This window comes from Agelaius phoeniceus, chromosome 1, assembly GCF_051311805.1.
Source record: "Agelaius phoeniceus isolate bAgePho1 chromosome 1, bAgePho1.hap1, whole genome shotgun sequence".
Lineage (NCBI taxonomy): Eukaryota > Metazoa > Chordata > Aves > Passeriformes > Icteridae > Agelaius > Agelaius phoeniceus.
This window is the reverse complement of record NC_135265.1, coordinates 671463-687439: the sequence shown is the minus strand read 5'-3', so window position 1 is coordinate 687439 and position 15977 is coordinate 671463. Positions and strand designations below refer to the sequence as shown.

Sequence of the window (15977 nt, the reverse complement as noted above, 5' to 3'; positions counted from 1 at the left end):
GGTTGGGCTTGGAGCACCTGGGACAGTGGGAGGTGTCCCTGCCACGGCAGGGGTGGCACTGGGTGATCCTTACACTCTCTTCCAACCCAAGTGGGTAAATGCAATATAAAGTTGATGGAAATGGTCTTTTCTGCTCAAGAACAAAGGAATAAAAAAATGAGAACCCTCTGGGGATGAGGTTCCCAGATGAACTGAGATTCCCCTTGGATAAGGAAGATTCCAGCCCAGCTGTTGGTGTGATCCTGTCTGCAGACCCCAGCTGGGCTGGGAGCCTCACTGGGAACCAGTCAGAGCCAGACTGGGGGGGACAGGGCAGAACAGGGAGGAGGATAAAGGATCTGCTGAAGCTGACACCAGGATCCCGACCTGGGAATCACTTTCAGCACATCCAGCAGCCTGGGGGACATCCCAGGGTTTGCTCCTGCAGATCCTGGTCCCAAATCAGAAGAAGTGTCCAACTGTGGCAGCTGCTGCAGCCCCCAGGGAAGCACAGGGATGCAGGACCAGCGTGGACAGGAGCACCGGAAGACTCAAAATGTACTTTGTCTGATGACAGGAGAGATGTGGGAGCTCAGAGGACACTGGATTTGGGATGAAATGGCCCAGGATGACACAGGACAGGCAGTGGCACAGCTGGGATGAGAATCCACGGCAGCCTGGAGCCTGGTGCCTCGCACCCAGCAAACTCCAGTGACCCGGGTGGCACAAGAGGCACTAAAAGTTTGTTAGGAACAGACTCAGGCAAAGAGTGAAAGCAGGCACTGCAGCACAGAAACTGTCAGATCAAATCCCCAAGGATGGGAAGGAACTGGGCCTTTGTGGGGGCTCCTCGATCCACTGGAAAACGCCTACATGAGGGAAAACCACATCCCCGAGAGAGACACGGGAAAAATTACAGCAGTTCTGATTACTGGCTGCTGGGGTACTCCAGCGGTGTTGGAAGGGGCAGAGCCCCGAGTGCTTTGTGAGGAGAACAAAGGAGAGGGAAATCCTGCTGCCTGCACATCCAAGGATTCCCTGCCCGGCTCGGGCACAGCCAGCACGCCCCTGTAGCAGAGATTTGTTTTTACTCTTGGTCATTTGTGCCAAAGGACAGCGGATGGGTGCAGGAACCTCTGGTTAGGGGCAGCCCCGAGGGCTCTGGCTGCCAGCGGTGCAGGGGTGCAGGGAAGGGCTGCAGGTGGCACCGGGCTCCGGACAGCCCCGGGGCCGGACGGGCACCCGCAGCCACAATTCCCGCGGCCACGGGGCAGAACGGGCCCGGCGGCGGCACCGGGGCGAGGCGCAGGCGGGCACGGAGGGGCAGGAGCGGGAGAGGCGGCGGGAGAGCGGCTCCGTGCAGAGCGGAGCGGAGCCTGCCCGGGCAGCGATGGAGCTCCGGGGATGCCGCGCTCCCGGGGCCGCTTCCCGGGCTCTCCCCGCCGGCCCCTCGCCCAGGGCCCGCGGGGAGCGGTGCCCCGGAGCCCCCCCGATCATCCCCGAGGCCTCCCGAGCATCCCCGGCCCCGGCGGTGCCGCCGAGCATCCCCGGTGCCGCCGAGCATCCCCGCCCGCGCCGCCCCGCCCGCACAGGCCGCGGCCCCGCACGGCCCTCCCCGCCTCGCCCCGCGCTGCTCGCCGCCATCCCCCGCTCCTGCCCCTCCTCCCGCCGTCGTCCCGCCCCCGCGGCCTCCCGGGTTCGCCCCAGGGGTCGCGGTCCGACCCCCGCCCGCCCGGCACCGACCTCCGCACCGCGACTGCCGCCGCCGGGCCGCCCCTCGGGACTACCGCTCCCGGCAGGCCTCGCGCGCGCTTCCGGCGCGGCGCGCCCTTCACTTCCGGCTCTTCCCCGGAAGTGAGGCGGCCCGCGCGTTCCCTCCGACCTGCGGCGCCACAGTGCGAAGCCTGTCGTGGGCGCGGGGCGGGGACTGTCCCCATGGCAACGACAGAGCCAATGGGCGGCGAGGGCTGTTCCCATGGCAATGGCAGAGCCAATGGGCGGCGCGGCCTGTGGGGGCGCTGTAGCCTCGGCCCCGCCGTGGGACCCGGTCCCGGTCCCGGTCCCGGTCCCGGTCCCGGTCCCGGTCCCGATGCCAATCCCGGGGAAGGACCCGGTCAGGCCCAATCCCGATCCTGGCCCCGATCCCTGTCCCAGTGCCGATGCCGGTCCCGGGGTGGGACCCGGCCAGGCCCGATCCCGATCCCGACCGGGGAGCTGCCCAGAGCAGCCGTGGTTGCCCATGGATCCCTGGCAGTGTCCCAGGCCAGGTTGGACACTGGGGCTTGGAGCGCCCCGGGACAGTGGGAGGTGTCCCTGCCATGGCAGGGGTGGGACGGGATGGGATGGGATGGGATAAAATTTTATGCCTCTCCCAACCCAAACCCTTCTGGAATTCTTGGCTGGACTCACTCTGCTGTCTTTTCAGAATGGCAGCCCTGAAATTCTGAAGTTCAGATTTCTGGATGTTTGGTGGGTTTATTATTCCCTGTATCTCCAGAGGCTTCCTTTCCTGCAGGTGTTTATTTCTGTTTGGAGTGTTCAGGGACAAGGGAACATTTACAAACTACAGTAATGCAAGGGATGGTTTTATACTGGGGATTGTGATTTTAATGATGGACTTTTTGACACTCTATTTGAAAATGCTTGAACTAAAATGTGTTGTATTTTAAAATTATATACACGTTTTTGCTTAAAAAAAATGTTATGTTCAATTCACAAATAAAACATCAGTAGAGACTCAAAACTTAGTAGTTTCTGTAAAGGAAATTTGGTGGAAATTGCTTCTTAATGACCCCTTCCGTGCTTATGGAATGACCCCTTGGATGTGCTTATGGAGAGGTGAAGGCACCCACCAGTGAGGACTCGGTGCAGACACCTGCAGGTAATTACGGCAGCACCCAATTTATTCCCTAATTGCACCTCGGGGTCTCCACACCGGGCCTGAGCGGCGGGGGCGGGAGCGGGATCGGACCGGAGCGGTACCGAGGGCACGGACGGTGTGTTCGGAGCGACCCCGGGCGGTACCGAGGGCACGGACAGTGGTGTTCGGGGTCCGGAGCGCTCCCTTGCTAGTACCGAGGGCACGGACGATGTGTTCGGGGTCCGGAGCAATCCCGGGCGATACCGAGAGCACGGACGGTGCGTTCGGAGCGATCCCGGGCGGTACCGAGGGCATGGACGGTGTGTTTGGAGCAATGCCGGGAGATACCGAGAGCACGGACGGTGTGTTTGGAGCAATGCCGGGCGATACCGAGGGCACGGACGGTGTGTTTGGAGCAATCCCGGGCGGTACCGAGGGCACGGACGGTGTGTTCGGGGTCCGGAGCCCCCGGGGTCCCTCAGCGGGAGCGGCTCGGGCGGAGCCGCCCCGGGGCGGGGCGGGGCCAATCGAGAGGCGGGGCTTCACATGAGCGGCGTGCGCGTTCCCGCGCGTGTACCCGCTGGCCTTCCCGATCCTATCCCCAAGCACGTTCACGTTCCCGTTGGTGTTCCTGTTCGCATCTCCGAGCACACTCGCGATCGCGTTCCCGTGCGCGTTCCCATTCCGACCGCCGAGCACGTTCCCGACCGCGTTCCCGTTCCGGTCCCGAGCGCGCTCCCGGGGTGGGCGGGGCGCGGGCCGGGGCGCGGCGCATGCGCGGCGCGGGGCGCGCGGGGACAATGGCGGCGGCGGCGCTGGCGGCGGGCGGAGGCCCCGGGAGCGGCCCCGCGGCGGCTCCGGCGGGCGGGCCCGGCCCCGCGCTGGCCGCGGCGCGCCGCAAGGACGGCGGCCCCGCTGGCAAGTTCTGGGAGAGCCCCGACACCGTGTCCCAGCTCGACTCGGTCCGCGTGTGGCTGGGGAAGCACTACAAGAAGGTGCGGCCCGGCGGGACGGCGGGCACCGGGCGGGGGACAGGGGGGCCGGGGGTTTCCGCCGCTCTTTGTGACCCGCGGCCTCGCCGCTGCGGCGGGCGCGGGGCCGGGCCGGGGGCAGCCCCGGGCACGTTTCCGCTCCCTCCGCGCCCGGGGCCGTGTTTGGGGCAGCCCCGGTGGCGCCGGGACGTTCCCGCTGCCCGCGGGGGCCCGGCCGGTGCCCGCCCGCCCCAGGCAGTGACTTTCCTGTGCGGGCAGGTCCCGGCCCCGCTGGGTTTCGCTTCAGCCGCGCCCCGGCGGTGTCGGGAGCGCTGGAAAAGGGAGGAGAAGGAGGAAAATCCCCCGGAGCCGTCGGGAGCCGCGTTCGGCCCCGCGTGTTGCCCCGAGCTCGCCCGCGGCAGCGCCGCTGCTGCCCTTGGGCTCCTCTTCCTCCCCGCACGCTTCGCTTCCCTCGGCTGCCTCGCTTTCTTTATGTGTTTTGTTTTTATTTCCCGTGTGCTGATTTTATAACTTCATTTCGGTACCGTGAGGAATGCCCCGGTGTAACTTTGCAGCGGGTCCGCACGGCGCTGCGGCGGAGCTGGAGGAGCTTTGCTCGGACCGGAGCGGTGCCCGGGGATGCTGCACGGCCCCAGCTGTACAATCTCCGTGTTCCCCCGGTTTCGGGGCCGGCCCGGTGTCCGTCACCCACGGAGGAGCAGCGGCTGTTGGCTGGGCTCTTTGTGTGGCGGAGGATCTGAGACCGGCAATCTGACCTGGCAATCTGAGCTGGGGCGCTGCGGGGTGAAGGCAGCTGGGGCTCGGGTGTGTTTTTGTTTTTCCAGTCCTTCCAGCTCGGATCGGGGCGTGGGGAGCGCTTTGAAGCAGCAGCTCGAGTTCTTTGTGTTGACAGGGCAATGTAACAGAATATTTGTGCAGTTTGGCTTGTTCCGGTTGCGGTGCTGGCGGAGCTGTGGTTTTCCCTTTCCCTGTCCTGGCCGAGCACCCCCGGGATCCCAGGAAATCGCTGCTCCGAGCAGGGCCCAGGTGCCCTGCTGAGCACAGAAAGTGTTTGTGTGGCTCTGAACCCCCCTGCCAGGCTGGGCTCTGTACTGGCTGGGCAGGGAGAGTGTGGTGCAGCAATGGGAGCCAAGGGGAAAAAAACCCTCCTTTCAAATTGCTTATATAATAATAATAATAATAATAATAATAATAATAATAATAATTATTATTATTATTATTATTATTATTATTATTATTATTAATTGAAATATATTATAGAAATTATGTTATTGTATTATTGACTGTTATAAAAATAGATATTTATTTCTCGTGGCTGTGGAAGGTAATTAGAGTTGGGCTAAGGAGGCTCTACAGGGCGAGTGAGTTTTGGAATCCTTTTAAAAAATGAAAAGTGATTTTGGTTTGGGGAAACAAGGGAGTTCATACCAGTGCTTACAGATGGAGGCTTAAAACTCCAGAGGGAAGGGCTGGTTGCCTTTTGGATGTGCTGTAAATGGACTCTGGTTCATCTTGTTCTGTTTTCATCCCGCTGTAGGTGCGTGGCTTCTTCCAGAGAGGTACATGGTGATTTTAACTGGCCTTTGTCCAGTTTATGCTCTTAAAAATAGATGTTTGAACATCTCAGTGATGAAGGTGTCAGCGGCACTTGGTGTGTCCAGCTCCAGGGACACTGGGGGCCAGTTGGAGAGAATCCCAGAGCAGCACCAAGCTCAGTCAGGATCCAGAGGTCCCAAGGGACAGGGAGAGTGGGAGAGCTGCATTTACAGAGCTGCTCATTTTGTCTCTAGGTTAGACAAGACTTTTAATATTGAAGAGTTTTCTGTGTCTCTGGAAGAGAGCAGCTCTTGGGGAGCTCTGTGTGTCTCTGGGCAGGAACAGCTCTTGGGGAGCTCTGTGTGTCTCTAGAAGAGAACAGCTCTTGGGGAGCTCTGTGTGTCTCTGGAAGAGGAACAGCTCCTGGGGAGCTCTGTGTGTCTCTAGAAGAGAACAGCTCTTGGGGAGCTCTGTGTGTCTCTGGGCAGGAGCAGCTCTTGGGGAGCTCTGTGTGTCTCCAGAGTACAATTAAGAATGAAAGAGGTTTCAGTAGTAGTGTGGAAGACTCACACTGGACCTTAAAAAACTCATTGACAGGCACCAAACGCAATGACAGAAAATGAAATTATTTATATTGTACTGAGCTGATTTATTCGAGGCTCTCTCCTGCTCCCAGTTTGTGTGTGTCATGTCTGGAAGTTGGTTTGTGTTGGTTCTGAGCATCAAGGGATGCAGGAGGTGCCCAGCTCCTTCCCAGGCAGTGTGGGTGCAGTGGGGATGTTGGAGCCTTGCTTCCCTGGGAGCTGGGAATGGGTTGGTGCCATGGGTTTGGAGTCCTGGGGCTTCTAACAGACTTTAACAGAACAAAGTCACAGGATCCTGGAATGGTTTGGGCTGGAAGGGGCCTTAAAGCCCATCCAGTGCCACCCCTGCCATGGCAGGGACACCTCCCACTGTCCCAGGGACACCTCCCACTGTCCCAGGCTGCTCCCAGCCCTGTCCAGCCTGGCCTTGGGCACTGCCAGGGATCCAGGGGCAGCCACAGCTGCTCTGGGAATTCCATCCCAGGCCCTCCCAGCCAGGAGTTCCTACCCAATCTCCCATCCATCCCTGCCCTCCGGCAGTGGAAGCCATTCCCTGTGTCCTGTCTCTCCATCCCTTGTTCAGAGTAATTTGGGTAGACTGGAATGGGCACTTTGATGTCACCAGAGTTAGTTAGAAATTCACACTTCGGAAGTAAAGTGGGCAATTCTCTTTTTGTTATATTAATGCTCATTTACTTATAACACTGTGCATTGTTTAGGCAGTTCATTTCTCAGTAAGCCACATCCCTCATATTAAAATGGGGTGTCCCAAAGCAGTTATTTATTGTCTGTAAGACCTATTTCTAAGGTAGCTGGGGAGGGGTTTAGCAGCTGCCTGATGAAGGATGCAGCCCCTGGCCTTGGCCTTGCAGCTGAGCTCCCCAAGGAGCCATCCTGATGTGTTGTTGATATCCAGCTCCATATCCAGGGCAATATCCAGCTCCATATCCAGGGCAATATCCAGCTCCGTATCCAGGGCAATATCCAGATCCATATCCATCTGTTGGCCCTGGGAACTCTGGTGGCTCTGACTGCTCTGCCCCCCTGACACAAAAGGCCAGAGCAGTTGATTTTTGGGGGGCAGGAGGAGGATGCTGAGGTTTGTAGGGAGCAGGTGGGATGTTGGTTAGAGGGGACCAGGGCATGGCTCAGCATGGGGAGCTCTGGGGCAGAGCTGGGACCCCCTTGGCCCGTGGAGAGGGGTCTGAGCATATCCCTGAGCTGGGGCTGCTCCAGGCCTTGGGCTGCTGCCCAGGGAGGGTCTGCAGGGCAGAGCTCCAGGCAGAGCTGGGATCTCCTCCTCCCTGCCAGGAATATCCTGGAGCAGGGCACAGGCAGCTGCTGGGGACAGTTGTGCCATCAATGTGTCAGGCTGGCACCACCTGCTGTCCCCAGGGGCTGCCCTGGCCGTGTCTGTGGCCCTGCTGTCCCCAGGGCTGCCCTGGCAGTGTCTGTGGCCCTGCTGTCCCCAGGGGCTGCCCTGGCAGTGTCTGTGGCCCTGCTGTCCCCAGGGGCTGTGCTGGCCGTGTCTGTGGCCCTGCTGTCCCCAGGGGCTGTCCTGGCAGTCTCTGCTGTCCCCAAGGCTGCCCTGGCCGTGTCTGTGGCCCTGCTGTCCCCAGGGGCTGTGCTGGCTGTGTCTGTGGCCCTGCTGTCCCCAGGGGTGCCCTGGCAGTCTCTGCTGTCCCCAGAGGCTGTCCTGGCAGTCTCTGCTGTCCCCAGGGGCTGTCCTGGCCGTGTCTGTGGCCCTGCTGTCCCCAAAGGCTGTCCTGGCAGTCTCTGCTGTCCCCAGGGCTGCCCTGGCCGTGTCTGTGTCCCTGCTGTCCCCAGGGCTGCCCTGGCCGTGTCTGTGTCCCTGCTGTCCCCAGGGCTGCCCTGGCCGTGTCTGTGTCCCTGCTGTCCCCAGGGCTGCCCTGGCCGTGTCTGTGGCCCTGCTGTCCCCAGGGGCTGTCCTGGCAGTCTCTGCTGTCCCCAAGGGCTGCCCTGGCCGTGTCTGTGGCCCTGCTGTCCCCAGGGGCTGTGCTGGCCGTGTCTGTGTCCCTGCTGTCCCCAGGGGTGCCCTGGCCGTGTCTGTGTCCCTGCTGTCCCCAGGGGCTGCCCTGGCCGTGTCTGTGGCCCTGCTGTCCTTGGCAGGAGCCTCCTGGGCCTGCCTGGGGATGGATCCAGGGTGGGGTCTGTGTGCAGCTCCTCTGTGCTCTCCCCTTTGGAAAGGAGCAGGCGTTTGTTTGACCCAGATCAAAGCATTTCAGGGTGGGTTTCCCGTGGCTCCTGTGTGGTGCTCTGAGCTGCAGTGCCCTTTGTGTGGGGAAGGTGTGTGCACAGCAGAGCTGATGGGGTCTTTGGGGTCAGTGCCCACATCAAAGGCAGCCCTGGGCTGTCCCCCATTGGTGACAAATGCTCCCAGGGCAGCTGCAGTGCAGCACTGGCTGCAGAGATTCCCTCTGCTGCTGCTCACACTCTGCTTTCTGACCACACATTTTCTGCTTAAAGACAGGGGGTGGCTTTGTGTTTCTAATTATTGTGGAAAGGTTGGAAAATTCTGTGCTGTGTCTGTGGGGCTTTGGCATTTCAGCAGGAGAGCAAAATCCTCTTATGGAACAGGGCATCATTCTGTCCTCTGGAATTCACTGCTTAGAAACCTTTATTTGCTGCAGGAGCATTGTGTGGACATGAGGGGAGAACCTGGAGATCTGTTGGGCTTGATGCCTCTGTGGTCCCTCAAACCCCTGTGAATTGATTGGGAAATTGTCTGCTGTGTTTTACTGCTTAAAGACCCATTTGTGCTCCTCATTAGGATGCAGAAATGATGGAGGGGAGTCTTGGGCTTCTTTTTGAAGGGTTTTTCCCCTTTATTGTTCAGGGAACCTCAGGCAAGATAATGGGCTTCTCATTAAAAGGATCTGCAGGATAGTGGCAGTGCAAGGGAGGATGAGAAGGTGTTGTCTTCCTTTATTGCTTCCAGCTGTCAGTGCCTCCTGCAAGAGGGAAAAATGGGAGCTGCAGGAAAAGGAATGACTGCCTGAAAAAGTTCACCTGTCTAAGAATAGGCTGTGCAAGGTGCATTCTCATGTAATTTTCCTTCTGAAGGAAAATATCTGAAAAAAAACAACTATATATATAAAGTCAGTACAAGGATGCCACTTCTTCTGGATTTGTTTTTTGAAGGAGGTTTGTGGAATCCAGACTGGTTTGGGTGGGAAGGGACCTTAAGGATCATGCAGTGCCACCCCTGCCATGGCAGGGACACCTCCCACTGTCCCAGGCTGCTCCCAGCCCTGTCCAGCCTGGTCTTGGGCACTGCCAGGGATCCAGGGGCAGCCCCAGCTGCTCTGGGCACCCTGTGCCAGGGCCTGCCCACCCTGCCAGGCAGGAATTCCTTCCCAATATCCCATCATCCCTGCCCTCTGGCAGTGGGAAGCTGTTCCCCCTTGTCCTGTCCCTCCAGCCCTTGTCCAAAGTCCTGTGCAGAGCCAGGAGTTGGACTCAGTGATCTCTGTGGATCCCTTCCAACTCAGGATATTCTGTGATTTTGATGTAATTAAAACATTAATTCCTGGGGGAGGGAAGAGGGCAAATTGAACTGCAGCTTTGAAATGTTAGCCCTCAGTTCCTTCCAGGCTCGTGTTTCTGGCTCAGGATTTAGACCCAGGACAGGACACTCGGGAGCCTCAGGGGAATTTGTGTCCTTTGAGTTGGGAAGATTGAATGTCTCAGATCTGTGCCTGCTCCTGAGAAAGTGCTGGGGGAATTCCCATCTCAGGGTGGTCAGACACTGGAATTGTAATTGTTTCCACTCACTCTGTGTCTCTGTGGTGCCTTTGGAGCTGATACTTTGCAAAGCTCAGTTAGGTTTGGCTGGTGTTTGGCACCACAGCTTTAAAACTTTGAGGGTCTGGGTCTCAAACTCATTTTCTTTAAGGGGTTTTAGAAGAATCTGATTTGAGGGAAGGGCAAAGGCTGAGAAATACCCAGCTGAGAGACTGGGGCATCTCAAATTGCTCCATGTTCTACCTGGAAAAGTGATGTTTGTTCTGCTCTTGGCAGTCACCTGGCACAGCAAGGAGGTGACATCCAGTGAGTGAATACTGGATATTAGGGGTGACACAAACTCAGCACCATGGGAGGGAGGGGGTTTAATATTCCATGCTGTGATTTTACATTCACAATGTAAATGTAATTTTCTTGAACCTTGGGAGCTGCTCAGATTGTCCCAAAACATCCCAAGTGCCTTTGTGTGGCTCAGCTTTTCCCTTTGGGCAGGACATCCTATTTATACCAAGGGCTGCTCTGAGGATTAATTGGGAGTTGATTAGAGCAGGAGGCTCTGTGTGTGTGGGCAGCACGAGCCTGGTCCTTTATTAGGAGCTGAGTGGTTAATCCTTGTCTGGAGCCCAGCTGGGAGCTCAGCCACAGGTGAGTGCTGGCTGATGTTCAGCCTGAAGCTGGACAATGGTTCTGCTGGGTGCCCCTCCTGTGCAAACCCCTCCCCAGGGATCCCAGAATGCTCCAGCTCTGTTCTGTGGGTGCAGGAGGGAGCTGGGGCGTCCCCAGGCAGCCTCAGTGCAGCTTCCCTGTCCCCACAAACTGTGCTTCTTGTCTTGCAGTACGTTCAGGCAGATGCTCCTACCAATAAAACCTTGGCTGGGCTGGTGGTGCAGCTGCTGCAGTTCCAGGAAGATGCCTTTGGAAAACATGTCACCAATCCTGCCTTCACAAAGCTTCCTGTGAGTATTGTGTTCTGCTGGGGCTCTCACTGCTGGCACAGCTCTGTGTGTGCTCCTGGGATGTGTCCAGGGCATTGGGACATCCCTGTCCCAGCCCAGGCTCCTCCTGTGCACCCTCTGGAAGGGCTGGAGCAGCACAGCTCTCCTTAGTGCACATTTGCACTGTAATACAGCTTCTTTCTGTATTTGAGATGATTTCTGGAATGCTGTGGGAACATTTTCATTTCTGCTTAAACTCGGTGTAAGTCATCAGTTTTAAGTCAAATCTGGACTGGTGCATCCTAAACTGAGTGAGTAAAATGCATTTTCCAAGGCAAACAAGCTGCCATGAGGTGTTTTGGTTATTCAACTCCAGACTTGGGAGGTTGCCAAGGCTGAGAAATGCCTGTGCCACATTCTGCAGCAGCAGGCAGTGACCCGCTGGCCTGGGGTGGATCTCAGTCCCCTGGGATCCAGGTAACCCAAAACAACATCAGCACTGTGAGGGTGCTGCTCCCAAAGTGCAGCCTGGAGCCCTGTCCTGGGCAGTGTGAGCCCCAGAGAGCTGGAGGAGGGCAGGGTGCCAGCCTGGTGCCAGCTGGGTGCCTGGGGGCTCTGTGGGCCAGGACAGGTGTCCTGATGCTGTCAGGTGTGCTCAGCTTTGGCACAGGTGTGTGCTGGCACTGGGGCTGTGCCTCTGGGGCTCTTTGGGGGGGCAGCACAAAGCTGGAACCGTTTCTAGCCAGTGAAGAGGTCAAAGCCCATTGAAGCTGAAGTTGGCCTGAAAACTTGGCAGAGCTCCTGTGGCACATGACAGGACAGTCCTTGTGTTGTTCTGTGCTGGTGTCCCCAGGTGTTCTGCCCCTGTAACCTCTCCATGAGGGTGGGGTGTGCACACTCCTTCACTGAAGGGTTTTCACTCCTGGGTTGTATCCCAGAGCAATTCCCAGATGAATTTTAGAAGGAATCCTTCCTTTTGAGAGTGGCAAGGCCCTGGCACAGGTGCCCAGAGCAGCTGTGCTGCCCCTGGATCCCTGGCAGTGTCCCAGGCCAGGCTGGACAGTGGGAGGTGTTCCTGGGACAGCACAGGGGGTACTGGATGAACCTTAAGGTCTCTCCAACCCAAACCATTTTGGGATTTTGTGGCTCTCCTGGTGCTTTGAAGAGCACCCAGAAGCACTCCAAGGTGCCATCAGGATCTCACCACCTCTCCTGATGCCTCAGTGATAGTGGGGAGCTTCAGGGACAGGGAGAGCTTTGCAGAGCTTTATTTGGATGTGGCAGCACAAACCATAGACCTGCCCACATTCCTCAAGTGCATAAACCACTGGAGTGCTCCTGAGCCTTAAATCAATTTGTCTTATCTTAAAAATGGGCAATAAACATTGCAGTGGCATCATAAAGATGTTGTTCCTGTGTTTGTTCTTGCTGCTTCAAAGCTCTAATCTGGCCAAATTTGCTCAGGTTAATTTACAGCCCTTGGGTCTCAGTTACTTCCAGCAGGACCCAACTCCTCAGCCCATCCTCAGGATGCTGCTGTTTGGGGGGGTCTCTCCTGCTCCCAGCAGAAAGCCCCTGGTGGTAACCAGAGCCTGGCCTCTGAGCAGCTCCCCAGATTCTGCTTTGTGCCTTGTATAGGCTTTTTATATTTACTGAGAAGCACAGAATAATCCAGGACCAAAGCAGGTCCTGGCATTGCCCTCCCTGCCCTGCCTGCAGCTGCCCCATCCTCTTGTCCCCATTGCCAGGAGGACTCTGACAGCAGCTGCCTTTCCCAGGCACAGCCCTCCTGCCCAGAGAGAGCAGGAAAGGTGCACACTCCAGACTCAAATCTATCAGAAAATTGAGTTTTTGTTCAGGAAACAGGAGTTTTTTAATAACCTTGCAGAGAAAGGACTTGGGGGGACTCTGAAGCTTCCAGCCCTGTTTGAGTGTTGTGGGATTCCTGCTTTGGGAAGGGGTGACTCAGGTGAAGCTGAGAGGGCAGACATGAGCTGGGTTTGGTGTTTTAGGGCAGATGTGCAGCTCCTGACACACAGCTTTCCCTGGGGAGGGATGGATGGAGTGTGGAATAGCTGAGCTCTGCTTCAGGTGCTCATTCCTGATGATCTGGTTTGATGCTCTCACACAGATGAGGAGCTGCTTCCCTGACAGCTACGATGTGAGGTTTAATTTACTGTGAAATGGGTGTTCAAAGAATACTTTGGATTTTTACAGCTCGACCTGGAGCTTTCAGATACATCAAGTTCCTGCAAACAAAAAAAATTCTGCTTAATCCAAATACATTTAATCTTCAGGAAACATTCTGAAAGGAGAACCTCAAACTCTGGAAGTGTTTCATCTGAAAATTTAACTTTTCATTTGATATGTTCTATGTCTAAAACTCAGCTAACCACTATGTGTTTGTTTAAAATAATTGCATAAAAGACAATGTGACTGTTTTTCCTTGTTTTCTGGGTGCCAGGCAAAGTGCTTCATGGATTTCAAAGCTGGAGGTACATTATGTCACATTCTTGGTGCTGCTTACAAATATAAGAATGAACAGGGCTGGTAAGTTTTTATTTGTATTTTATTTTTTTATACACCTTTTGCATGAAACCAAGCACATGAATTGCTTATGCAAACTACCTAAAGTTTAATCCTTCCTGGAGACTCGGGCAGGCAAGGCAGTGGAGATGGGAAGAGGGAACTTTTTCCTGTTTTGCTGATGGTAGCTTTTTTAAGACACACCCCCACACTTCTAAATTTAAAGAGGAGTTGGCCAAGTTGAAGGTTTTGGGCCTGTAGTTGGAGTTAATTACAAGTTTGAGGCTCCTTTTTTATTTCCTTGCTGTCTGACTGAGAAAATGAACCAGATCAGTCTCACATCTGTGAGACATAAATCTTTGTTGCTGTATTGATTATTTGGTTTAGTTATGGCTGGGAAAGCACGAGGCACTGCAGTTCCTAGTAAATGCTCAGGTTTCCATTGCTCCAAAATTGGGGAGGGTAAGCACTTAGAAACTCTGCCCCTGGAGCTGTTGGTACTGGGATGAAAATACCCCTGTGACATCTCAGGAGTGGTTTAACTTGGGTGTTGTTCAGTTACAATCCTCTTCCCAAGGGAACAGCAGCGTGGGATCATAAAATCCTGGAATAGTTTGGGCTGCAAGGGATGCTAAAGTAACCCAGTTCCACTCCCTGCCATGGCAGGGACACCTTCCCCTGTCCCAGGCTGCTCCAAGCCCCAGTGTCCAACCTGGCCTTGAAATCACTATTTTTGAGAGCACTGGGCAAAAAAAAAAAGAGGATGAAAAGCCAATAAATGTAAACAATCAATAAAATTAAGCAGAGGTTGTTCCTGTCCACAAATTTCAATAGTTTGGATGTGATGTTTCCAATCTGTAGCAGCATTCCTGAATTGACTGAGTTGTTTTTACACAAAAGAGCCATTTAAAAGGCAAAACAAAGTTGTTTGAGAATGATTGGTTGTTTTTAGGAATTATTTATATTCATATCTGCTCTGTCTGAGGTGGATATATCAGGAATAAACCACTCTCAGGGGCTTTCCTATTCGAATCTTACCAGCACCTGGGACAGGCACCTCTCTGCAGTGTGGTTTACCAGCAGTGTCCTGCTACCTCTTTGCCTTAAGATACAGGAATGAAATGGGTCCAACTTCAGGAACATTTGAACTGAATGAACATTTCTTATTTTCAATAAGAAAATGTGGTTTGCAGTCAGCTGCCCAGCCCAGCTGGGCTCTGGAGCTGCCTCCTCCCCTGTCCCTGCCTTGCTGCTGCCCAGGATTAGGTGGGTAGTGCCTGGTGTGTGTGCATGTGGGCAGTAATCCTGCACTTAACTCTGAGCTCAGCCCTAGAGCCTGGCATGTGTCCCCACTGACCCTGCCAAGTGATCTGTGCTGTTTGCCTGCCCTGTGCTTGATTTGATTTTTGTTTTGGTCTGCATTGTCGCTCCTGCTTAACCTGTTTGTGACTGATCTGTCTTATAGGAGAAGTCCCCTTCCTCGCCACAATAGGTATGTCTGAGAGCTGGACATACACCCCTGGCCCAGCCTGGCCCAGGGAGCCTCTTGAGCTGAGCCCAGCAAGAGTTAGTGCCATTCTATCCCAATGGGCAGCTGAAACAGTGCTGTTACTCATTATCCATGTGCTTCTCTGGCTGCCTGCAGCAGGCAGGGAGCTGGGGGCATGCAGCATTCCATGGATGCACAGTGCAGGTTTTGAGCTAAAAATGGCAACATTCTGGTCCTGCCCTGGGTGTCTTTGTGTCACAGGTACCAAGAGGTCTGTAGGTGTTTATTTGGCATCTGTCTCCCACAGAGCCATTCTGGGTGTTTTGGATACAGACCATGGCTGCATACTGGAGAAGGGGCTCAGTCTTGACTCAAAATCCTCTGTATTAGAGGTGTAAAACACCTTATTAACAGTGGCCTGACAGCCTTGATGTCTGGCCATGCTTCTGCAAGTCAGGGTGAACTTCCCAAAGCACACAACAAGGTCATAAATTCCTCTCTAAAAGGCTGATTCCAAGAAATGTGCCAGGATCTTACATTTGATTTGTTTGCCATGTCCTCAGTGTGAAGGGTAATGTGCTTTAGGACAGAACCCATCCCCCTGACAGGGGGTGTTGGTGGAGCTGCCCAGCACCTCAGGTGTTCCCACAGATCCACCTGCCTGGCTCCTCCCTCCTGAAAATCCCAGGGCTCCTGGAGGACATCCTGCAGGTCCCAGGGGGATGTCATCATTGATTTAGTGGGGTCACAGGGCTTGGAGCTAAAAGGCTTGGGGCTCAGCTTTGCTTTCCTGAACCTTCTCTGAGCCCGTGTGCACTGGCCCAAGGGATCTGTGCCTGGGACAGGGCTGTGTTTGTAGGGAACTGCCCTTGGCAGGGAATGGCTGGTGTGAGCTGGGTGGTGACTGCAGCCTCGTGGGGAGGGTGTGCCAGCCTCCACTGCCCTGGGCGTGCAGGGTTTGGGACTCACACCTGCCAGTGCCCTGGGTGTGCAGGGTTTGGGTTTGGGATTCACACCTGCCCTGGGTGTGCAGGGTTTGGGTTTCACACCTGCCAGTGTCCTGGGTGTGCAGGGTTTGGGTTTGGGATTCACACCTGCCCTGGGCGTGCAGGGTTTGGGTTTCACACCTGCCAGTGTCCTGGGTGTGCAGGGTTTGGGTTTGGGATTCACACCTGCCCTGGGCGTGCAGGGTTTGGGTCTCACACCTGCCAGTGCCCTGGGTGTGCAGGGTTTGGGTTTGGGATTCACACCTGCCCTGGGTGTGCAGGGTTTGGGTTTGGGATTCACACCTGCCCTGGGTGTGCAGGATTT

The 15977-nt window shown here is 55.8% G+C and overlaps 2 protein-coding genes across 2 annotated transcripts in view; one reads left to right on the top strand and one right to left on the bottom strand.

Moving 5' to 3' along the window:
- DHX30 (DExH-box helicase 30) overlaps nt 1-1891 on the bottom strand; it is a 32095-nt gene extending 30204 nt beyond the window's left edge. The window contains exon 1 of the mRNA XM_054628381.2: nt 1723-1891. The gene's annotated coding sequence lies outside the window, so the exon portion shown is untranslated. The remainder of the gene's footprint in view (nt 1-1722) is intronic.
- A 1717-nt stretch (nt 1892-3608) lies between these two features.
- Nucleotides 3609-15977, top strand: part of SMARCC1 (SWI/SNF related BAF chromatin remodeling complex subunit C1) — a 69254-nt gene continuing 56885 nt past the window's right edge. The window contains exons 1-3 of the mRNA XM_054628775.2: nt 3609-3834; nt 10553-10672; nt 13116-13201. Of these exons, the coding sequence (XP_054484750.2) occupies nt 3613-3834; nt 10553-10672; nt 13116-13201 (428 nt within the window). The 5' untranslated portion in view covers nt 3609-3612. The remainder of the gene's footprint in view (nt 3835-10552; nt 10673-13115; nt 13202-15977) is intronic.